Here is a 25,398-nt window from a genome sequence, read left to right as displayed (position 1 = left end):
TCAATCCCTGGGAAGATTCCCTGGGGAAGAAAATGGCAACCCACTCCAGTATTCTTGCTGGGATAATCCCAGGGACAGAGGAGCCTGGCAGGCTACATATAGTCCAAGGGGTCTCAGAGTTGCACAGGACTTAGCAACTAAACAACAACAACAAATCAGACTGGACAATTATTTTAGAATTTGTCCACAGAGACCCCACCATTGTTTAAGATATGGCAGAATACATGGGTTCCACGAAGTTAGATCTGATCCTGCTGTAAGATATAGGTCCATGGAATTCTCCAGGCCAGAATACCAGAGTGGGTGGCCTTTCCCTTCTCCAGGGGACCTTCCCAACCCACAGATCAAACCCGGGTCTCCTGTATTGCAGACAGATTCTTTACCAGCTGAGCCACAAGGGAAGCCCAAGATATAGGTAGGGATGGTAAGAACAAGCAAAACCAGCAAAAACCACTCAACACCCAGTTCACCCATGCTCTCTGTCAAGACTGTCTGCAGAGACGCCTGAAGCTGGCCCCATCCCACACCCAGCAGTGGCTGAACAGGTCTTGTCTCATATCCTATTTTTTCTTCATGGATTACACTGTCCAGTGCTTTGCAATGAGGTCCTATACTATTTTCATGCCCTCATTCCAAAACAAAAATACTACTTAAAATCCTGCATCTTGAACTGGACCTCCCAGAAGAGTTGCATCAGATCTTTTTCTTGAAGCAGTGGTGCTTAAACTTCAGGGGGCATTAGAAGAGATGTGGCTAGAATCACAGGTGAGCATGTACCCTGCCCCCCGAGACCCCCACATACACAGAGAATCACAGGTGAGCACGGACCCTGCCCCCCGAGACACCCACATACACAGAGAATCACAGGTGAGCACGGACCGTGCCCCCCGAGACCCCCCCAGACACAGGTATGATGTGGTACACATTTGCGGGAGGTTCACAAGTCCTTTGAAATCTGTGGATCCATATTAAAAAAAAAGATTCTTGACCTATTAGAATATTACAAGTTGTCTTCGAAAGCACAGGCTATATTTCTAGAAAGAATCCAGTAAAATGTAAATAATGTAGGTGCACAAGTTTCCCATAAAATAGTTTTCTAGTAGGATGACTGTTGCTGATAAATAAACCCAATGTTCAATTTTAATGGAAAGAATCAGGAATAGCAGATGTACCGCGTACTTTTACATTGCTCTAAAGAAAGAAAGGTATGGCCGGATGGAAAGGTCTGGAAGATTCCCAGGGTTGAGGGCCCTGGGGCAGTGCTGGGACAGCGGCTTGGTGGGCCATCCATAGTGTAGAAAGCAGAGCGACCAGCCGTGCGCGGGTTTCTACGCCGCCTGTGGGGATTGCCCTGAGCACTGAGCAGGACTTGATTACGACTTGGGGACCCTGTGGAACAAAAGCTCCGGATGCTGGGGAAATCCCTTCTTATATCACACAGATCCCTGTCTAACACGTGTCAACTATTTGAAACCAAGAAGACTGGGCCGTATTTCTGGAATGTTACCATTATCCCCACTGGGTGTCACTTCACTGTGCAAAGAAATATGTGCTCTTGATGGCTGGCCTTCTGATCATCTTCAGAACAACTTTTTCTTCTCACTGTTAACACATTTCCAAAAAAACAGTTGTAGTGACGGGAGGTTTTGTATTAGCACTGGTGTTGTGTCTTCACGCTCCTAGAATGTGAATCACAGGGTAAGTGTGTCTTATCACAGGTGATATTTTTGGTCAACTTCCCTGGGACATCCAAAGCAACTGCAGGACTTGGAATCCATTCTCTTGTTTACGGTTTTGTCTTTTTCCATCCCACCAGTTTGGCAGGCTGGACTGGCCTGGGGCCCTCACTCGGCTCTTGCTATTCCTCACAGCTGGCCCCGCTCCTCCCTCTGGGCCTGACCTCAGGAAAACCACGAGGCTGAGCCCGCTGCATCCACAACCTTGAGTGACAGCCCCAGCAAGGGGCTCTGCTCTCCTCGGCCCTCTGTGCTGTCTTGCTACGAGGCCCATCTAGACACCAGTACCCTGCCAAGGCCACGTCTCTAGCCAGACAGACCTTCCTCTGCTGTCATTAGTTCCATTGCTCTAGAATGCAAACATGAGAACCTGAGACCGTCCTTAACATTGTCTTCATCAGCAGTGAGGGACAATGGGATTCCTGAATTATGTATACAATGGACAACCACCAATGGCATCACCCAGTCCACGGCATGTCCATGGCAAGAGGAAAGTCAAGGTAGGAAGATCAAGCAGGTGCAAACGCTTAGGCCTTAAGTGGAGTGGATTTCATAGCTCTGATGACACTATTAACAGTTGGGACAGAAATAACTTTTGTTCCAGGTCTCAGTGTTTATATCAGATTCTTTTTCACTTTCCTGAGATTCAAGTCCTCTTCCCCCAGACTTAACGTTTTGCTGGCAAACACTTCGTTTCTTCTTCCTTTCCAATTGTTTTCTAGTGCCCAGGAAATGTTATGTTATTTAATTATAGGGGCACATACATATGCTTTGAAAAGATGTGTAGTCGTATTGTTTTCTTATTTTAGAGAAAACTTAGCTCTTAAAGATTGGTGGTGGTGGTTTGGTCGCTAAGTTGTGTCTGACTCTTGTGATCCCGTGGACTGCAGCCCACCAGATTCCTCTGTCCATGGGATTTCCCAGGGAAGAACACTGGAATGAGTTGCCATTTCCTTCTCCAGGGGACCCTCCCATCCACGGATCGCACTCGCGCCTCCTGCACTGGCAGTGCAGTCTTCACTGAACCACCAGGGAAGCCCATCGTAAAGACCATCACATCCCCAAAAGGAGATGCCACATTTTCACCATTCCTGTTAAATTGGTGGCTACATTATAGGTGTACAGTTCTGTTCAGTCCTCAGTCCTGTCTGACTCTTTGTGACCCCATGGTCTGCAGCACGCCAGGCTTCCCTGTCCATCACCAACTCCCGGAGCATACTCAAACTCATGTCCATTGAGTTGGTGATGCCATCCAACCATCTCATCTTCTGTTGTCCCCTTCTCCTCCCACCTTCAGTCTTTTCTAGCATCAGGGTCTTTTCAAATGAGTTGGTTCTTTGCATTAGGTGGCCAAAGTACTGGAGTCTCAGGTTCAGCATCAGTCCTTCCAGTGAATATTCAGAACTGATCTCCTTCAGAATGGACTGGTTGGATCTCCTTGCAGTCCAAGGGACTATCAAGACTCTTCTCCAACACCACAGCCCAAAAGCATCAATTCTTCGGCACTCAGCCTTCTTTATGGTCCAACTCTCACATCCATACATGACTACTGGAAAAACCATAGCTTTGACTAGACAGACCTTTGTTGGCAAAGTAATGTCTCTGCTTTTTAATATGTTGTCTAAGTTGGTCATAGCTTTTCTTCCAAGGAGCAAGTGTCTTTTAATTTCATGGCTGAAGTCACCATCTGCAGTGATTTTGGAGTCCCCCCAAAATAAAGTCTCTCACTGCTTCCATTATTTCCCCATCTATTTGCCATGAAATGATGGGACCAGATACCATGATCTTAGTTTTCTGAATGTTGAGTTTTAAGCCAGCTTTTTCCCTCTCCTCTTTCACTTTCATGAAGAGGCTCTTTAGTTCTTATTCACTTCCTGCCATAAGGGTGGTGTCATCTGCATATCTGAGGATATTTGTCCCTGCAATCTTGATTCCAGCTTGTGTTTATTCCAGCCCAGCATTTTGCATGATGTATTTTGCATATAAGTTAAATAAGCAGGGTGACAATATACAGGCTTGATGTACTCCTTTTCCAGTCTGTTGTTTCACATCCAGTTCTGTTGCTTTTTGACCTGCATACAGATTTCTCAGGAGACAGGTAAGGTAGTCTGGTATTCCCACCTCTTTAAGAATTTTCCAAAGTTTGTTGTGATCCACACAAAGGCTTTGGCGTAGTTAATAAAGCAGATATTTTTCTGGAACTCTCTTGCTTTTTCGATGATCCAACAGATGTTGGCAACTTGATCTCTGGTTCCTCTGCCTTTTCTAAATCCAGCTTGAACATCTGGAAGTTCACGGTTCACTTACTGTTGAAGCCTGTCTTGGAGAATTTTGAGCATTACTTTGCTAGTGTGTGGGATGAGTGCAATTGTGTGGCAGTTTGAGCATTCTTTGGCATTGCCTTTTTTTGGGACTGGAATGAAAACTGACCTTTTCCAGTCCTGTGGCCACTGCTGAGTTTTTCCAAATTTGCTGTCATATTGAGGGCAGCACTTTCACAGCATCCTCTTTTAGGATTTGAAATAGTTCACCTGGCATTCCATCACCTCCACTAACTTTGTTTGCAGTGATGCTTCCTAAGGCCCACTTGACTTCACACTCCAGGATGTCTGGCTCTAGGTGAGTGATCACACCATGGTGATTATCTGGGTCATGAAGATCTTTTTTGTATAGTTTTTCTATATATTCTTGCCACTTCTTCTTAATATCTTCTGCTTCTGTTAGGTCCATACCATTTCTGCCCTTTATTGAGCCCATCTTTGCATGAAATGTTCCCTTGGTATCTCTAATTTTCTTGAAGAGATCTCTAGTCTTTCCCATTCTGTTGTTTTCCTCTGTTTCTTTGCACTGATCACTGAGGAAGGCTTTCTTATCTCTCCTTGCTATTCTTTGGAAATCTGCATTCAAATGGGTATATCTTTCCTTTTCTCTTTTGCCTTTAGCTTCTCTTCTTTTCTCAAGCTATTTGTAAGGCCTCCTCAGACAACCAACCATTTTGCCTTTTTGCATTTCTTTTCTTGGGGATGGTCTTGATCACCGCCTCCTGTACAGTGTCACAAACCTCCGTCCATAGTTCTCAAGCACTCTGTCTATCAGATCTAATCCCTTGCATCTGTTTGTCACTTCCACTGTATAATCGTAAGAGATTTGATTTAGGTCATACCTGAATGGTCTAGTGGTTTTCCCTACTTTCTTCAATTTAAGTCTGAATTTGGCATTAAGGAGTTCATGATCTGAGCCACATTCAGCTCCCGGTCTTGTTTTTGCTGACTGTATAGAGCTTCTCCATCTTCGCCTGCAAAGAATATAATCAGCCTGATTTCAGTATTGGCCATCTGGTGATGTCCATGTGTAGAGTCTTCTCTTGTGTTGTTGGAAGAGGGTGTTTGCTATGACCAGTGCGTTCTCCTGGCAAAACTCTGTTAGGTGTACAGAATTACCCATAGTTTTTAAAACCACAGGTAACTTCTGTTTTTTTTTTTTAGGAATTGTAGTAAAACATTCATGGTGTGAATTTTGCAATCTTAATTCTTTTTAAGTGAACAGTACATTCGTGTTATCTATATGTATCTTGTTTACAACTGATCTCCAGAACTTTTTCATCTTGCCAAACTGACACTCTTTACCCATTGGACAATAATTCCCCATTCCCCTCTCCCACCCTCTAGTAACCACCATTCCATCTGTTTCTCATTTCTTGATTATTTCAGATACTGCACGTCAGTGGAATCTCTTGGTGATTGACTCGTTTTTGGCATCATGTCCTCAAAGTTCACTCACGTTGTAGCGTGTGACAAAGCTTCTTCCTTTTATCTAAGGCTGAATACTATTTCTTTATATATACGTGCCACATTTCTCTATTCATCCATTTACTGATGGGCGTTTCTTTTATTCTATTTCTACCCTGTGACTAGGTGGCACAGTGGTAAAGAGTCCACCTGCCAGTGCAGGAGATGCAAGAGATATAGGTTCAATTCCTGGGTTGGGAATATCCCCTGGAGGAGGAAATGACAACCCATTTCCAGTATTCTTGCCTGGGAAATTCTGTGGACAAAGGAGCCTGGCGGGCTACAGACCAGGGGATCTCAAAGAGTCAAACATGACTGAGTACGCACACATAGCTGTTTCCATCTGCTGGCTATTGTAAATAACGCTGCGTTAAACTTGGGTGTGAACATATCTCTTCAAAATCTTATTTTCAGTTATTTTGGATACACATTCTGGGTACAGAAGTAGGAGTTACGGGTTATATGGTAACTGTACTTTTAACTTTTTGAGGAACCTCCATATAATTTTCTGTAGTGGCTGCAACATTTTGCATTCACACTGACGGTGCCTAAGAGTTCCAGTACTTCTATATTCTCATCAACACTTGTTTACTATCCTTTTTATAGTGGCCACTGCAATGGGTGTGAGATAATATCTCACTGTGGTTTTGATTTTCATTTCTCTGATGCTGAGTATTTTTTCACATTCTCATTGGCCATTTGTATGTCTTCTTTGGAGAAATGTCTATTCAAGTCCTTTATTTTTAAATCAGAGTTTGTTGTTATCATTATAAAGTTGTGGGTGCTCTTTATGTATTCTTGATGTGAACCCCTTATCAGTTATATGGTTTGCAAACATCTTCTCCCATTCTGTAGGTTGCCTATTCACTCTGTTGATTGTTTCCTTTGCTGTGTAAAAGTTTTAAAGTTTGATATAGTACCATTTGGTCTTCTCTCATTTGGGCTTTCCTGGTGGCTCAGTGGTTAAGAATCACCTGCAGTGTAGGAGATGTGGGTTTGATCCCTGCGTCAGGAAGGTCCCCTGGAGAAGGAAATGGCAACCCTTGTTCCCAGTACTCTTGCCTGGGAAATCCCATGGGCAGAGGAGCCTGGTGGGCTACAGTCCAGGGGCTGCAAAGAGCCAGTCATGATTTGGTGACTAAACAACAATATAGAACCATTTGTCCGTCCTTGCTCTTGCTGTCTGTGCTTGTGGTATCATATGGAGAAAATCATTACCAAATTCAATTGTATGAAGATTTTTCTCCTATATTTTCTTCTAAAAGTTTAATAGTCTCAGGTCTTACATTTAGATTTTTAATCCACTTTGAGTTAGTTCTTTGTAAGTGGTGTGAAGTAAGGATCCAGCTTCCTTGTTTGTTGTTGTTGCATGTGGATGTACAGTTTTCCCAGCATCATGTGTTGAAGACACTGTCCCAGGCTCCTCCTCTCCCCTCCAGGCTGCTTCGTGGCCTTGGGCAGGGTTCTCTGTGCTGTGCAGTGGGTCCCTGTTGGTTGTTCATTTTGAGCATAGCCATGTGCACCTGTCCATCCCCAACTCCTTTATAAGAGTTTTGGTTTGGTTGGTATTTGTTTGCAGTTTGAACATATCTACTTGGAAGAATGAAAAAAAAACATAACCAATAATTTTGATTGGCACACCCCTCTGCTCTAATGCCACTACCCAAGCCTCTGACCATGGAACCCCTGACAAGACTGGGTAGGGGTAAGAAGAGTCATTGACTCACATGCACAGATGCAGCAAGAACCAGCTTCGGAATCTGTGGGCTTGGTGCAAAGTGAACATGAAGGGTCTTTGCCCTGAAGTTATTAAGACTTTTAAGCAACACCAAACCATTACACCAAGCATGGGTTCCTGTGAGACTGCACAGGTCAGCTATCCATGACCTAAGAAAGAGTCAGGGGAAACCAGAGCCTTGGATCAAGGGGAAGAGAAAAGAGGTGACGTCTTGCAAGGGCACCTAAGTGGAGAAGACCTAGGCCTGTTCTTTGGAGGGCTGTAAGGAAAAGCTTAGCCCCTCAAGCTGAGCTCACTGGAGACTGGAGGGTGATGAAGCTGACTTGAAGGTGTCTTGTGGGTGGGGGTGCAGTCAGGTGTGGGGTGGGAAGAAGGTGGTGTTTGCTTGAAGGGAAAAGGGAGGGTGTCACAGGCTACTGGGCCCATCCAGACATGAGCCTGGCTGGCTGGATGGCAAGTTTGCAGGAAGACTACGCTACAAGGCTGTCAGCCCTCAGGATCGGCTTCAGTCTTGCTAATTCAGTACCTCTGGACATGCTCCACTCTGCGACTAGAACTGGGCACACAGCAGGTTTTTATTGGAGGAAAAGTGGTAAATAGTAACGGAGAATAAAGGCAAGATTCGAAACGGTCCCAGCTGCTGTGGTTGTGTTTTTGCGCACAGTGGGATTCGAACAAAGCCCATTCTCTCCATGAAGTGGAGCTTCCCGGTGGGATTCCTGTAGATGTGACTGACAGGCTGGGCATCACCGACCTCCCCTTTGTGCCTCTGGGTGCCCTTCCTCCGCACCCTTTGTCATTCTGCCACATGCTTCATGAGATGCTATGGTTACCTGCCTTAACTTGAGAGAAAAAAGGTTGAACTGCAGAGTTTTTTAGCTATGGCCAAAGTCCTACAGTCACTAGATTCAGAGACTCCGTGTCTCTGTTTAGCTGAAACTATTTTCCATCCAAGGGATAAATCCTTGATTCACTCGTCAGTAACTGGACAGTCAAAACCTGATGGCTCTCATCTCCCGCTTTCTCTCGTAGGTTCTCACGTGGCGCTTAGACACAATCAAAATGAGGAAGCATCGGCATTTGCCCTTAGTGGCCATTCTTTGCCTCTTTTTCTCAGGCTTCTCCTTTACTCGTGGTCAACAACAGCCAGGTAAGATCCAGAATCACCTCTTCATTTTATTAAGAGGGACAGTGTTCTCTGTTTTAGATCTCAGACATCGTGAGCTGGAGAGACAGCTTAGATAGGCTTGAAGACAGAGCCAAGCCATTGATTACAGGGTGTTCATTTATTTTACAGACTTTCTCATCTCCTCTTTATCCAAGTGTGAGAGAGAGACTTTTTTTAACTGAAACTTGGGTTTGCTGTCTTGGCGGTGGGTTGCAAGTGGTTTGTTTTTACATTGGGTGTGAGCAGAAAGTTTGTATTGAAAATATTTTACCATCGGAAGAGCTTTTCCACATTTCTGGCACTGGTTAGTGTCCCAGCACATAAATCCTGGAGAAGACAGTGATTAGAGTGAAAATTAAATTCTCTGAAAAAAAATATGAAGATAAATACTAGTCTGTCTCTCTCATTCTGGACACAGAAAAACATTTTTTATTTAGAATCATAAAATCTTTAAAAAATCAGTTTCCTGAAACTGTGTAAAAATAGATCCTACCTAATCTTATTAAGAACTTGCAGAGTTTTGGAAAAATGAGGAATGGTGTATTTATTATAAGCTTGGAAGGTTTGACTTGGGTCCCTCTCCTTGTCTTGATGGGGTTCTTCCTCCAGATCTGGTAGTTCTTAGCAGGGAGGTGAGGACCACCCCCAATGCCAGGGGAACATGGGTTGGGGCATCAGGTCAGCCCCAGGTAAGTAGAGTCCAGGAGTCTGCCATGCCTAGCCAGCCTGGCCCAGGACAGGAGGGCACTCCCTAGCCACTCACAGCCTGGAACCTGGAGCCTCCTGCTCCTACTTTTGAGAGACCTGGATTCATCTTTGAAAGGGGTGAATACTGTTCAACATCTCAGAGGGCTTAGATGGCTCTGAGACAAGACTTCTTCACTTAAGATGTATTCATGACATTTACTTTTCTTGCAAATTACCCAAAGCATGGGAGACTAGTTCAGGTAAAAAGTAGTATGTTTCAGTATTCCATTTTGCCAAGGCCCCAGACTGAAGAATGAACTTCTAAGGTGATGTTTGGTTATCTGGAGTAGGATATCCTTCCTGTCTGATCAGGTGGGTCTTGGGGTTCAAACTGCCACAAAGAATCATCTAGAGGTAAAGGACACCCCAGGGAATGTTTGTCCCCACACTGGTTCATGTGTGGCAGTCATCGTATATGGAACTTGGGCCAGTGACGGCACCAGCAGCTGCTGAGTCCATGTGTCCAGGTCCCTGTGTCTCAGGTAAGTCAGTGTCCCCACCTGCCTCACACGTGAGGCGTAAATTATTCAGTCACAGCACCGTAGAAACTGAGTGAGCTGAGGAAGGCTTTGCACTGATGGGAGGTCATTTCTTGAACAGGAGAAACATCTAAACCAATGTCTTCTTTTAAAGATGTCAAAAATGGTGCCGCTGCCGATATAATATTTCTAGTGGATTCCTCTTGGAGCATTGGCAAGGAACATTTCCAACTTGTTCGAGAGTTTCTATATGATGTTATAGAATCTTTAGCAGTGGGAGACAATGATTTCCGTTTTGCTCTGGTCCAGTTCAACGGCAACCCACATACCGAGTTCCTGTTCAATACGTATCGTTCTAAACAAGAAGTCCTCTCCCATGTTTCCAACATGTCTTATATTGGGGGCAGCAATCAGACTGGAAAAGGATTAGCATACGTAATGCAGAACCACCTCACTGAGGCTGCCGGAAGCCGGGCCAGTGACGGAGTCCCTCAGGTTATCGTAGTGTTAACCCATGGACACTCGGAGGACGGCCTTGCTCTGCCCTCAGCGGAACTTAAGTCTGCTGATGTTAACGTGTTTGCAATTGGAGTTGAGGATGCAGATGAAGCAGCCTTAAAAGAAATAGCAAGTGAACCGCTCAATATGCATGTTTTCAACCTAGAGAATTATACCTCACTTCATGACATAGTAGGAAACTTAGTGGCCTGTGTGCGTTCATCCATGGCTCCAGAAAGGGCTGGAGGCACAGAGATCCCCAGAGACATCACAGGTAATGGCAACGCCACCAACCTGCTGCCTGCCTCGCTCTTCTTCTGGAGATAAGCTTGGCAACCGCTGGCATTAAGGCAATCCTCTTGCTAAAAGGCGGTGGGGTGGATTAGGGAAGAGATGCCTGTTCACAGGCCTAAAAACAAAGGTTTGAGTATTCTCTGTCGTCCCCTTCCAAAATAGAGCATTTACTCCCTCCAAGATGAGTTTTGCCTTTGAAACAATTAATATTCCAACTCCAAAAAATACACATCCTGATATTATGACCCCACAGGCAGTGCTTCTTGGACAAAAAGCCTCAGCGTGGCTGGGCAGGACTTTGACAAAAGTCCCTCCATTTGTTCCTGGGAAAGAGTCCATTTCCTTTAAAGAAAGCTCAGGGTCTGAAACAGCTCAAGGGAGAGGGGAAGCGGGCATCCACTTCTGGGTCCAGTGAAGCAACACACAGAGCTCCTCTCTTTGACGCTACAGAATTTATTTCAAAGACTTGATGGACTCAGAATTGTGAGAAGCCTTAGAGATTTGTTGTTTAGTTGCTCAGTTGTGTCTGACTCTCTGCGACCCCGTGGACTGCAGCATGCCAGGCTTTCCTGTCCTTCATTATCTCCTGGTGTTTGCTCAAATTCATGTCCATTGAGTCGGTGATGCCATCCAACCATCTCATCCTCTGTTGTCCCCTTTGCCTCCTGCCCTCAATCTTTCCCAGCATCAGGGTCTTTTCCAGTGAGTCGGCTCTTGGAAGCCTTAGAGATGATCCGGTCCCAATCTATTTTGTAGGAATTGAGTCCAGGAGCTGAAGTCACTTATGTGTTGGCTCTGGATGGGGTTTTCTCACTTCTCCTCCTCACTGACACCATCGTTGTACCCACAGAGATGCTTCTGATTCCAGTGGTTCTTGTCAGTGTCCTGATGATGCAAGGACTTTGGATGTGTGTTCATGTCCAGTGACATGCAGAGAACTAACTGTCTGGCAAGTTACTTAACCAGTCACCTGCATTAGCTTTCTTGCCAGTGACTCATAGGGAAGGAATTCCACGTAAATTTCACACATGTTGCAACACTGCAATTTTGACCAATACCCAGGGCTAGGTTTCCTCATCAGCAACAGGCAGGGTGGAGGGAATTCTAGGAGAATGGGCAGAAAGTTAGGCTGCAACCAAGGGCCCCTTAACTGAGATGAGCTCCAGAAGGAGAGATGTGCATCCCCCAGGATGAAGGGAAAGGAGAAGAAAGGGGTTGTGTAGCTAAGATATTGAAGTGGAAAGGGAAGAAGCTGGGAGAGCTCAGCTTGAGCTGGCATCAGTCATTTCAATAAGAGATGACAAAGCGGGAGACACAGTGGTGTTTGGGAGTGTGGAGTAAGCTGAGCTAATTTTGTCCCAGAAGTTGTGCATAAGATGGTTTCCCCAGGGGTTACCTGTGATGTCAGCTTTGACAGGGGTGGAAGGACTCATGGCGCTACCAGTGGGTCTACTTCTAAGACAGGAGTGAGGGACAGTCTGGATAATTTGCATTAAACCTGAAGATCATTCCCTACTTCAAATGATGTGTCTCACCTCTGCGTCGTGACACTCGTGTCAATTCTGCCAGATTATAGGGAAAGGAGGTGGGACTCCGCGAGCACCCCAAACCAAACACTGCAGGTTACAAGGAGATTACAAGATGGCAAGTCTAATGACCTTCTGCATTCGCTACAATGTCCTCAGCATCAGTAATTCACTAATCACTGCATTTCTGAATTCAACTCATCCATGTCAAAATCAATGAAGAGGATTAGGAGCGAAATGGAACATCTTCTCTTTATTGATGTTTTGGCCAATTCAGGATAATGGATGGATGAGTTTGCCTTTACGTTTAACCATTATATAAATGGATAAACAATTAGATTACCACATTCATGCAAAATAAGCCTTGATATCAACATAGTCTCTTTCCACACAGATGACAAAACCTTTGTTTTTATGCCAAGAAAGCATCTCTGTCTTCTAGTGCCCAAGCCACTAGCAGCTCCAGGGTGGAATATTAATCCATTTATATTGTCTTTCTAATTAACTTCACTCTGCAATTTCTCTTGTATCATGTTCCACTGCGTGTTCCACAGCAGAAAAAAAAATTCCTTTCTTAACGTTTTTGGAAAAGGTAGTCAGGAAGCCATTAGGGAGATAGCTAATACGTTAGGGCCATTCCTTTCCATTTTCTATTCACTAGGTAACTTTCCCCCACCAACATACATATGATCATCACTGTTCTTAATGAACTCTACTCAAGCAAGCCCTGAAAGTTGTGCTTTTAAAAATCTCTTCTATAAATGGACAAAGATATAAAAGCTTATACTATAACAAAAGCTAAAAAGGTGACCTACATTCAGTGAGGACGAATTTTCTTTTCTTTACAAAACAAAGATTTAGAAAACTAGCAAAACCTATCTGCGATTTTGTGTTTGCATAGGAACTACAAATATGATCTTTTATATTTTTTCTTGAAAAAAGGAGCATCCCACTAGCTAAAGAAGGCATTGTGTCCACACCCGTGTGCTCAGGAGAAGTGTTTCCAACAATGTTGAAAGCACCTTCAATTTTTCCATGGATGTTTCGAAACCTTTCCATAGAAAATGCCACTGAGGGTGTGATACTAATACATGAGCCTTAAAAGCAGAAAACCAGACAGTTTCATATGTTAAGTGTTAGAGAGATCTGACTCCTCTTAGAGTTAATGTTGGTCCCTGGTGTGCCCTGCTGTACACAAGAACCCGTGAACGCGTGTCTGTCTGAGGCTTCGGCTCTCCTGGATAACAGCATGCCCTGTGTGTGTCCCATCACGTGCGTAAGAGAACAACGTTGTTTTTTCAGTGATGACAAATTATCCAACATTTTTCTATGACCTGCTGCTGTTCAGCTTTTTAGAAGACAACGCTCAAGGGTTTTCCCTCAGTGTTTGTTTATCTTATTTATTCTACTGTGAACTGCAATCAAAAAGGAAGTATTAATAAGGAATGAGTCATCCTGCAATTTAGGGGTCATTTTTCTTCTACTGATCTTAGGCTCAGAGTTAGTCCTTCCTGAAAAGGTCTTGCTTTGGTAATTAAGGGGTAAATCTTCCTTTGTCCCTCAGGGTTATTGGCTTAGGTCCGGGCAGTGTTGAGGAATTTTGTGGTATGGTTTGTGGAGCCTGGAACTCCTGGGACAAAGTGAGCCATCACTATAGTCTGCAGTGTAATTCACACTGCTGGAGCCACATCCTCCCAAAGGTCCCTCGGGAACCTTGTGGTTCCACCAAAGAGTAAAATGCTCTGGAATTCTTAGCAAAGGCTAAGTTAGTATCTTATACGATCTTACAAGATATTTCCACACTAGTATCTTTCCCTATGCAAGGAATTCCTCTGCAAAATTGTTGTTAGGGGTTTTATGCCTGTAAGCAGAGAAAAAGACCAGTTCTCATTCCAGTAATCCTAATTCCAGCCATTCCTGGTTCAGTTTACCCAAGCAGAAAGCTTGGACAAGAACATCTCATGAGACAAGAGTTGCATTTTGTTTCCATTTGGAAATAAAAGGAATTTTGCTAGTACCAGGAAGAATTAATTTTACATATAAAATGTTCAGTCATTACAAATATCAGAATGAATGAGTTTACATATAATACAATTATATTCCAAATATAGCTTCTTAAAATCCAAACTATAAATACTGTCTATGCTTACATAAAATCTCTGCCTATTCCTAACACACACTTAAGTTATTAAAAAAACACTTGCTACAATAATTTTGCTTTTCCTATGGTTTAAATCAGGCTGATTTAAACGTTCCAGCTGAGGCTTTGAAATATTCCACCCAGGTTGGTAGTTTATTGATTGCAATTCCTTGCTCAGTGCTTCTGTGAAACCCCCATTCTCAGTCACAGAATGGACGTTTCATGTTTGCCATCGTGAGGAGAAAAGAGGTCTTGGTCAGCCTTTTTATGTCCATTTGTCCAAGCCCAGAGCTAATTCTAACTCTGGGTTGCCTAGATACGCATGGTCCTGTCAGGCACTTGGTCTATGCTAGGTCTAGGATGTCATAAAAATAAGGTTGGATAATTATGTCATGACTGGTTTCATATCACTCTGCTTAACATTGTTCTGCATTTTGTGATTGAATATAGAGGCAAAGGCAAAAATCAATGAAGAAAACATTCATCCCAACCCCAGGTCTGCATTTGAGTTTTACACAATGAAAACATTATTTGAGAAAAAAATTAACCCAAACGTATCGAATATTTTTGAATAAAAACTGGGGATGTAGTTCTTTTCATATTTCCAAAGTGGAAGATTCATAGCCATTTTGGTTTCTAAAGAAAAGCAAAGCATAAACAATGGTTGCTCGAGGAATCAAGTATTTAACATACTGGGACAATGAGTCACCGAAGCCTAAATCTGAGATTCTGTTTTGTGCTGTGGATTTATTTGGACATAGAAAATTCTTGTGATCATTTGAGGATTATAACAGAAATGTCCTGAAATTCAAAATCATCTTTCGACCTTTGTTACTGTAGTCCTTTATTTTCTCCTGTAGGTCAGGTAAGACACAGTTCTGTGCATCTATGGTTCCCTCCAAATTCAGTAGAAAATTTCAGAATATACCCAAGACTTCTCCCAGAAAAGTAAACATGATCTTTTGAAATTTAACTACAAAGATGGTGCAGAGGAAACTTTGCTATTAAATAAATGCCCCTACTGAACACCATCATTTCTGTTAAGAAGCTGCCTCTTATCCATTCAGAATGCAGAACTAAAAGAGAATTTCACGTTCCTTAATCAACATGTGTTTGTTTGTCCATATTTCGTGTTTCTTATTGGTTTCTCAAGAAACATGTCAGAACACCGAACGATGCATGTGACCACTTGTTCTAATGCTTTCACATTTTTTGCATTTCTCTCTTTTAAAGCACAAGACTCTGCTGACATTATTTTCCTTATTGATGGATCAAACAACACCGGAAGTGTCAATTTCGCAGTCATTCTCGACTTCCTTGTAAATCTCCTTGAGAGACTGTCAATTGGAACTCAGCAGATCCGAGTGGGGGTGGTGCAGTATAGCGATGAGCCCAGAACCATGTTCTCCTTGAACAGCTACTCCACCAAGGCTCAGGTTCTGGATGCAGTGAAGGCCCTGGGGTTCATTGGTGGAGAGCTGGCCAATGTTGGCCTTGCCCTGGATTTTGTGGTGGAGAATCACTTCACCCGGGCAGGGGGCAGCCGAGCAGAGGAAGGGGTTCCCCAGGTGCTGGTCCTCATAAGTGCTGGGCCTTCTAGTGATGAGATCCGAGACGGGGTCGTAGCACTGAAGCAGGCTAGCGTTTTCTCGTTTGGCCTCGGAGCCCAGGCCGCCTCCAAGGCAGAGCTTCAGCACATAGCTACCAATGACAACCTGGTGTTTACTGTCCCGGAATTCCGTAGCCTTGGGGACGTCCAGGAACAATTACTGCCGTACATTGTTGGCGTGGCCCAAAGGCACATTGTCTTGCAACCGCCAACCATTGTCACCCAAGGTACGTATGCTTTTCTCACCATCTGTGTGGTAGTGGGTGTTCTGTGTGTGGTTCTGTAGGAGTCAGGCTGGTGCCTTGCAGAATGATTCACCTCGGGAGAACCTGTAAGTACCTATGGTCCAGTCCTTCCTAGATGAGCTAGCTCTTGGATGTGGTGTCTGGGATGGTTGCCGTGTTCCAGAAAACCCCCAAAGATCTGTGAGTGCATGGAAAGCTCTTGGTGGAACACGAGTTGTCAAGAAAGTGTGCTTTCATGGCTAATTCAACAAACCTGTTACTTTGAGGTTATTCAACACCATCATTCATTCATTCATTCATTTCAGTCGCTCAGTTGTGTCCAACTCTTTGTGACCCCGTGGCGACATCGTTATACCATCTACTTATCAAGAGCTTCCCAGGTGGCTCAGTGGTAAAGAATCCATCTGTCCAGTGCAGGAAACAGGGGAAAGACAGGTTCAATCCCTGGGTAGGAAAGATCCCTGGGAGGAGGAAATGACAACCCTCTCCAGTAGTCTTGTTTATTTAAATGAAACAAGAATTCCATGGAGAATTCCATGGACAGAGGAGCCTGGCGGGCTACAGTTCATGAGGTTGCAAAGTGTCAAATATGACTGCGAGACTGAGCACACACACGCAGGAGTGATCTACTCTATTGCACTCGTCTGAAAAATGGATCTCAGTGGATCATTGCGATTATGAGAAAGTTACTGCAGGATAACAGGGTTGAGCGCTGAAAGTCAGACTGTTAGACTGTGCTGGCTTCTGAGAACTGTCTCCCCAGAGTCACTTTAGTGACGGGTAGCAGCAGTGGCACTTCTGGAAGTAAGAAATAACAAAGCTCTCACTTGGGGGTCTTTATGGAACTTTTTTTCCCCTCCTCTTGTTGAACTGAAGAGGAATTCTGTTGATGGAGAGATTCTACACTGAGATGGCGGGCCTTTGGCAAAAATGTCCGATTGGAGTCACGTAACAAAATACATTTCACAAATGTGGGAGGGGGGAGGTATATTTCAAAATTTAAGTAAGAACCCAGTGGCTCTTGATGCAGTGGCAGGTAAAAGTCTGACGGACTCAGGTGCACCAGCTCCCTCCACTGGTAACCTCACCTGTCTCAGAGACTGTATTGCCAGTGGTATTAGGCATATTGTTGGGTGGGGTAAATTAAGATTTGGTGCAAAATTACATCCTGAAAATTCTCTTGATATTTCCAGACACCTGTCTGACTGAAATACAGTATGTTAAGGGTTTTCCCTCGGCTGGCATGCTTTTGGAAACAAATGAACAACTTCCATAGGTTTTGTAAATGCTCAGGAAGTGCCACTGCAGCAGACTGGACCTTTGGTACTGGGTCTTACGTTACCCAGCCGCGTGATCCTGGGCAGGCCACACAGCCTCTCTGGGTTCCAGTTTTTTGAACTGATGACAAAGGATGAAAGTTTGCCCAAAGTTGCCCAAGAGTAGCCTTGAGTCACCCTAGATGGTTGCAGAGGAAGACAGCAGCAAGGAAGGGCTGCGGGGACTGGACATTCAAGGCGACGTTGCTTAGGAGCAAGAGAGAGATGACCACTTCCAGGAGAAGTTTCAGGTTCGTTCTTATCCATGGCAATCCAGGCCCTCATCCCAGCTTTCCTTAGCTAACTCTCACTCCACACTTACAAAAACATCTTTAGTCTCTGCAATTCATTTGTAAACATTCTACAAATATTCTTGGCGATCAGGTATGTGCCAGACACCACGCCAAGCGTTGGAGACCCCAGTGCTGGTGGACCAGACTGATGTGGCCGCTGGTTCATTACAGTGAAATGGGGAGACAGATCACAAAAGATGAAAAAACTACTCCCAGAGTATGCCAGAGGAGGACATTAAAGGGGGCTGTCTTGGAAAGAAGGAGGGAGAGAGCTGTAGGAGAGTGCCCAGGGAAGACTGATCAGAGAAACTGCAGGACAGAGCAGAAAAGAAGCAGAGGGAATAAGGTGCTAGGGGAGGTGGTCGGTCCTGCAGTGAGAGGGAGCCTGGCCCCACCCAGAACTGTGGAGAGGAGGTGGGCTGGAGTTCCCTGATGCCTGGGCGCCTGGAGAAACGTTTGGTTTAGGGGGTGAGCATCACCAGCTTGGCTGAGTCTTCCAGGGGCTTCTGTTTTCTCAGTGAAGCTCAGGGTACAGGAGCATCTGCTTTATTGGAGGTTGGGGTCCCTGAGTCACTGCAAAGAGTTGCCCAAGAGTAGCCTTGAGTCACCCTAGGTGGTTGCAGAGGAAGACGGCAGCAAGGAAGGGCTGCAGGGACTGGACATTTGAGGCGACGTTGCTTAGGAGCAAGAGAGAGATGACCACTTCCAGTCCTGGCTTGTGAGGGCAGAAGGGGACTTGACGTCCTGCTGGATGTCAGTCAACAGGGAGCTGAGGGCTACAGCCGACTGGCTACAGGACCTTCAGGGTCACCTCGACAAGGGGGTTGTGCACAAGCCCCAGCAGAACCTTGTGAAAGAGGGGAGACAGAGCTGCTGGGGCCCTGACTCTCACAGCAGAAAGAGGAAGTCCCTTCCTGGAGCAGGGGGGAGGGGAGGAGATGGGATATAGTCAGCCCGGTGACTGGCAGATGAAGACATCTGCCTTTCTCTGCATCTGTTCACATGTTCATACATCTCAGTGAGGACAGGAAGCTCTGCATTTATGGTTTCAGCACCTGCACCTACAGTATAGACGGGGCATGTGTGACAGTGCGTGTGTTCAGGTGTGCTTAATGTCTGCGTGTGTCTACAGGCACACACATGGTTACCTGCACAGCTGAAATGTGGCTTTTATGTACCTGTGGAGAGAGGGAGAGGAAGGAGGCAGGGGATGTGGCTTCACGTGTCTGCAGCCTCCACGGAGAGTTGGAGGACTCGGGATACACTGCTGACACCACAACTTAATGCCAAAGCGGTGGTCCTCACGTGCCTATCCCTGGGTGCTTTGTGTATATGGTACTTTACATGTTTCTTTTAAAGAAGAGACTCTGGACCGATAATGGCAATGCAGTCAAACGTTAAGTAAACTAGGATGTTACACACCATCCACCTGACTGCATGGAGCAAGGAGGCCTCCTCACGTTCAGATAATCATACAGGAAGCTGCAGACACACCTGCCTCTGCGGGCACCATTTACCATCTTACAAGTCTCAGAAGCCTGCTCCGGTTTCTGGATCAGGTGCTGAGGTCTGATACGAGCCTTGGTTCCCGAGATTCAGGCAAGTTGCCTGAGAGCTGATACAACAGGTGGACACAAGTTCATAGTCACTTTGAGGCAGTGATCTTGTTGAAGCATTTTTGCTTTGTGATTTGTCTTTGAGTTATCCTAACCTTAACACGTAATGTGGGAACTTCACAACACAGGTCTCTTAAATAAAAATACTTCTGGGCCACTTGCTAGTTTTGACACTTATTTCCTTTTGACATTGATTATGATGCTGAATAATTAAGTGTTTTTCTCCTTGACTGCAAACATCAAGGCACAGACCAGAGAAAAGAAGGGACTAGGGTGTTGGTGCTCTTCGAGTTTTGTACTTGATGATAGGTGTTTATGAAGTCAAGGTTGTGAAACACAAGGCCCTCTGAGCAGAAAAGGATCACTTCTTTAATTATTTGAGCCATGGCTTCATCCTCGCCTCTAAAGCCCCAGCAATGGATTTCTGGCAGAAAAGAGCTTTCTGCCTTTTTTAGTGACAACATACTAAATACGTGGTGAATAAAACTACACTGATTTTTGAACGATTGTTTTGTAAAGCATACTAAGAGAAGGTAGGGGGGTTGGGGAACCCCACCTGCCAGCAGTTGGGAAGGACACGGCTGTTACTCATGTGTGAGTTAGGATAAATCCCTCAGGGGCTCCCACGGACTTGACATTGGCAAGAACAACTGGAGCTCCCCTTGGGTGGAATTAGCTATGTAGAGGGTCATATTGAACGTGATGGGCCAGGCCATTCCACTTACCTTGTCACGTTGCTACCTACAGTCATTGAAGTCAACAAGAGGGACATAGTTTTCCTGGTGGATGGCTCTTCCAAACTGGGACTGACCAACTTCAATGCAATCCGCGACTTCATTGCCAAGGTCATCCAGAGGCTGGAGATCAGACAGGATCTTATCCAGGTGGCAGTGGCTCAGTATGCAGACACAGTGAGGCCAGAGTTTTATTTCAATACCTACCCCAGCAAGAGGGAGGTCATAAACGCCGTGCGGAAAATGAAGGCTTTGGATGGCTCAGCCTTGTACACGGGCTCCGCTCTGGATTTTGTTCGGAACAACCTGTTCACGGAGGCGGCCGGCTACCGGGCTGCCGAGGGGGTCCCTAAGCTTCTGGTGCTGGTTACAGGCGGTAAGTCCCTAGATGCGGTCAGCCAGCCCGCCCAGGAGCTGAAGAGGAGCGGCATCCTGGCCTTCGCCGTCGGGAACAAGGTGGCTGACCAGGCTGAACTGGAAGAGATCGCTTTCGATTCCTCCCTGGTGTTCACTGCCACCGAGTTCCGACCCGCCCCTTTGCAGGGCGTGCTGCCCGGCTTGCTCGGGCCTCTCAGGACCCTCACTGGAACCACTGAAGGTACGAGGCTGGGGAACCAGACACGCGATCCGGGGAGACACACATGTGATAGGGCGGTCTGTAGGGTGGGGGTGGGGAGTCAGACACGTGATAGGGTGGAGACAGGCACGTGATAGGGCGGAGACACACACGTGATAGGGTGGTCTGCAAGGGGTGGGGGTGGGGAGTCAGGCGCGTGATAGGGCTGTCTCCAGGCAGAGCCTTTGGGGAATAAGCAAATTTATTTTGTGTTAGACTAAGATCAGACTCTTAAATGATGGAAACTGAAGTCACCAACTAGATCTACTTTGAGTTTCATCATACCCTGACTTGACAAAGACAGGACTTAAAATGCCCTGTGCTACAACTGTGTGTCATAAACTGTCATAAAGTAAGAACGTGTCACTTAAACTGTAGGACCAGGGGCTATCTGTCTTTGGCCAAAGCTTTTGGCCGAGGCGCTCACTTCTCAGTCCTGACCCCTCATGAGGTTCCAGTGTTCTGTCTGCACTGGTGACTCTGGTCCAGCCCCCCGTCTCCCAACCACCAAGCTGTAGCCTGGCTCCTCCCTTCCCAAGCAGATGGTCCACTTGTAAATGGTCTGAAGCTGACCAGTTGTAGAGCATTCACCCTTTCCTCTCTTGAAGGAATTCCTTCAATGGGGAAGCACAGTAAGGGGATGAGTATGCAGATAAAAAGCAAGTGGTTCTCCAAACCCCTCCTTTATTATGGTTATCAGTGAACAGTTATTTTTAAAGACACAATAGTGATCTATGAGCTTACAAATTGAATGAGTGCAATTCACCGTCCTTAATGAAGATGGATATCACGGAAACAAGCTTCCCCGGCTCACAACCTTTACCACTGGAAGAATGTTCGATGCATGACCCACGGTGCATGAACGCATGCTCACTCATCAAGCACTCTGGTCTTCCAAAAGCCTCCCTCCCTCTCTCTCTCTCATTTCCTTAAAACTTCTAATCTACACTTTCATAGCTGAAGTTCAATTTGATGCAACAAATAGGCTGAAAGTAGTTGTTAGGTTCCAATTTTAGTGAAACATCAGGGAAGAGATGGGAAATAATTTTTTTTTTTCCAGTGGCTTGTGTTGGGGAAAACACTCTGATTTGAGAAATACTTTTGATTCTTCAGGCCTCCTTGATAGCTCAGTTGGTAAAGAATCCGCCTGCAATGTGGAAGACCTAGGTTTCATCCCTGGGTTGGGAAGATCCCCCAGAGAAGGGAAAGGCTACCCACTCCAGTGTCAGGAGAATTCCCTGGACTGTATAATCCATGGGGTCGCAAAGAGTCGGACATGACTGAGCGACTTTCACTTTTATTCTTCATGAAGGCCGCCTCGGCCAAGCATAGCAAAGAGTTTCTTTGCATTTTAATGTGTTTCAGTCATCCCGTGATCTCACTCAGGAGGAATCTTCATGGGCACTTGCTGGATTATTGCCTGGCAAGGCCACGACTCCCCGTAGAGGAGTCTCAGTAGAGAATGAAAAATGTACCTTCCTAGGAATGTTTCAAGATGAGAGCAACCTAATTTTATTGCCTTTTTTTTTTTTAGCCTTAGGGAACTCGTGTTCTCAGGTTAACGTGAGCTAACACTTCTAATCTGTCTGTAAGTGAAAATCTCTGTGTAGATGTGTAGGGGGAATCCCTGGGGGACCCAGTCTCGCCCAGGTAAACCTGTCTCTGTCTGTGGCTGTAAACTGACCGATGCTGAAAGACACAGCACCCTTGTAGCTTTCATTTCCGCAGAAGGAACGCTCCGTTTCAAGGACGCTGATCACTGTGGTTGGTTGCAAACATTCTAGCTTTGGCACTGTGTCACTCTGTGACCCAGTTGGGTTTCGTAACCTCGGCTATCAGTACCCCTCACGATCACCAGCCCCCACTGGAGGAAAATATGCAGCCTTCTGCCATATTTTATGAGATGGACGTGCTTGGCCTCACTGGTGTTCTCTGTATTCTACGTGTTGGCATGTGTGCCCATGTGGGCACACATGAGGAAGCCCTCTGTGGTTGTGTGTGTCTCACTGTGTTTTCTGTGCTCCACTGCAGTTCGCGTAAACAAAAGGGATATCATCTTTCTTTTGGATGGATCGTCCAACGTCGGAGAGACCAATTTCCCTTATGTGCGGGACTTTGTCATGAACCTAGTTAACAGCCTTGATGTTGGAAGCGACCACATTCGGGTCGGTCTAGTGCAATTTAGTGACACTCCGGTGACGGAGTTCTCCCTAAACACCTACCCGACCAAGTCAGAGTTGCTAGCTCACCTGAGGCAGATGCAGCTCCAGGGGGGGTCGGTCCTGAACACGGGCGCGGCCCTGAGCTATGTGCATGCCAACCACTTCACCGAAGCTGGCGGCAGCAGGATCCAGGACCACGTGCCGCAGCTGCTACTCCTGCTCACGGCCGGGCAGTCTGAGGACTCCTATTTGCAAGCCGCCAACGCCCTGGCGCGCGCGGGCATCCTGACCTTTTGTGTGGGCACTAGCCAGGCCGATAGGGCGGAGCTTGAGGAGATTGCTTTTAACCCGGGCCTGGTGTATCTCATGGATGATTTCAGCTCCTTGCCAGCTTTGCCTCAACAGCTGATTCAGCCCCTAACCACTTATGTTAGCGGAGGTGTGGAGGAGGTGCCTCTTGCCCAGCCAGGTAAAGCTCTGCGATTGCTCGGGGCTCCCTCTCCCCTACCCCCAGACACCTCTTTGGTGGGCAGGTGGCCCGGGCTGAACTCCAGAGGCTGGCGACGAGCTGTGCAGAGATGATGGGGTCCCTTTGGTTCATGGATTTTTGAAGGGAGGCTCAAGACACTGTACCAGCAAGCTTAGGTCTTCTGTCTAAAGGGTGTTTGTCCTTGAACGTCTAGAAAATCCAGTTTATGTTCTACCCAGGTTATCCCACCCTGGATTCAGAAGCTTTTACTTACTTATTTTTTTTTTTTGCCCCAATGTCTCTGAAGATACTGGCATGCAAATCCGGATGGAAATGGGAGAAAAACAGAGAGAGAAAGCTGGATCCCCTTTTATACATGAGTATACATTGGGAACATTTAAAAGTGGAATTGATTTTCTTGATAGGATGTTTTTATATTCCAAATCTGCTGTATCTAGAAAAATTTTTGTCATAAACCCAACAAAGGCTGTGTCTTTTTGTGATGGTAAAGTGGTTTCCAAAGGCAGCCTAGGTGATGATGATTATGGTGGCAAATTAGTAAGATGATGAGTTATGGACCCTTACTTAAACCAGTTGCTGACATCACGCAGATGGGTAGCTAGATGGAGCCCACTGAAGCCTAATCAAAATAGTTCTAAGAGTGGTTTGAACAGAAAATTATATTCACGTGACACATTGTAGCCCCTGACTGGCTGCTGCTGGGTTTTCTGTAGTCTGACCACAGCAGACTGGAAGTCACTGACAGAGATCCTTACCCACAGAGTCGTGATAGACACTATCTTGGGTTCTAACCCATAACCTCAAATTTAATGGAAAGAGAATCCAAATAGAGCATTGATGACACCTGATTATGTGTCAGTTACACTTGGGTGGATAACCCATAGCAGCCTTTGTCACTAGAGACAGAATTGATTTTTAAGCACAATGTTTTCAGAAGTTGGTAACAATTTGAAAACACCATCTGTTCTCCCAGAATGATTGGCACTGATGCTAGAACAGACCCCCAAGGCCTTTCTCTGGCTTGCAGCGTTGAGGAAGCAGGGCACTAGATTGGGCAAACGGTCCAGTGGTCCCAGCCCTGTGCACAGATGCACTGCTTTGAGAGGGGGCATTTGAATGACAGCTGGTGTGGGTTTTCTCTTCCCTTGCTGGTACAGTGATCATCAGGTGAATTGCCTGAATTCCCATGACTGAAAGCTGGCAGTGCTGGGCTGAGGTCGGTTTGGAGCCTATTGTGTTTTTGTCCCTCACTGTGCCCCACGACCCACTTTTGTTGCAGAGAGCAAGCGAGACATCCTGTTCCTTTTCGACGGCTCAGCCAACCTCATGGGCCAGTTCACTGCCGCCCGTGACTTTCTCTACAAGGTCATCGACGAGCTGGATGTGAAACCTGAGGGGACCCGGGTTGCAGTGGCTCAGTTCAGTGATGATGTCAAGGTGGAGTCCCGTTTTGACCAGCACCAGAATAAGCCTGAGATCCTGAATCTCGTGAAGAGGATGAAGCTCAAGACAGGCAAAGCCCTCAACCTGGGCTACGCCTTGGATTACGCACAGAGGTACATCTTTGTGAAGTCCGCTGGAAGCCGGATTGAGGATGGAGTGCTTCAGTTCCTGGTGCTGCTGGTGGCGGGAAAGTCATCGGACCGGGTGGATACACCCGCACTCAACCTGAAGCAGAGCGGGGTGGTGCCCTTCATCCTCCAGGCGAAAAACGCGGACCCTGCTGAGTTGGAGCTGATCGTACCATCCCCAGCCTTTATTTTGGTTGCGGAGTCCCTTCCTAAGATTGGAGACCTGCAACCACAGATTGTGAACCTCTTAAAATCAGTGCAAAATGGGGCACCGGCACCAGGTAAGGCACAAGACATCTGGTTGCTTCTGCAGTCCAGCTCTCCCCAGCATGAGCTGACTCTAGGCTGCTGGCTCCAGGTCCACAGGTAGAAGCCCTCCTTGGTTTCCAAGAAAGGTCGATAACTTCTGCAGTTGTTCTTTGTTCAGTCCCTAAGTCATGTCCAACTGTTTGTGACCCCATGGGACTGCAGCACGCCAGGCTTCTCTGTCCTTCACTATCCTGGTATTTGCTCAGATTCATGTCCATTGGGTCAGTGAAGCCATCCAACCATCTCATCCTCTTTCACCCCCTTCTCCTTCTGCCTTCAATCTTTCCCAGAACCAGGGTCCTTACCAATGAGTCATCTTTTCA

The 25,398-nt window shown here is 46.0% G+C and overlaps 1 protein-coding gene across 7 annotated transcripts in view; it reads left to right on the top strand.

Moving 5' to 3' along the window:
- The window catches only part of COL6A3 (collagen type VI alpha 3 chain), a 90,876-nt gene that overhangs the window by 9,162 nt on the left and 56,316 nt on the right, over positions 1-25,398 (top strand). For 2 of the 7 annotated variants that reach the window (XM_027537998.1, XM_027537997.1), the window contains exons 2-7: positions 8,295-8,412; positions 9,811-10,428; positions 15,348-15,950; positions 19,941-20,525; positions 22,575-23,174; positions 24,475-25,047. In XM_027537998.1, coding sequence (XP_027393799.1) covers positions 8,325-8,412; positions 9,811-10,428; positions 15,348-15,950; positions 19,941-20,525; positions 22,575-23,174; positions 24,475-25,047 — 3,067 coding nt within the window. In that variant the 5' untranslated portion in view covers positions 8,295-8,324. The remainder of the gene's footprint in view (positions 1-8,294; positions 8,413-9,810; positions 10,429-15,347; positions 15,951-19,940; positions 20,526-22,574; positions 23,175-24,474; positions 25,048-25,398) is intronic. The other 5 variants (XM_027538000.1, XM_027537999.1, XM_027538001.1 and 2 more) reach the window with 5 other exon arrangements.

The sequence above is a fragment of the Bos indicus x Bos taurus genome, chromosome 3 (assembly GCF_003369695.1).
Source record: "Bos indicus x Bos taurus breed Angus x Brahman F1 hybrid chromosome 3, Bos_hybrid_MaternalHap_v2.0, whole genome shotgun sequence".
Taxonomy (NCBI): Eukaryota; Metazoa; Chordata; class Mammalia; order Artiodactyla; family Bovidae; genus Bos; species Bos indicus x Bos taurus.
The sequence above is the reverse complement of the archived record's forward strand: the minus strand, read 5'-3'. Positions and strand labels throughout refer to the sequence as shown.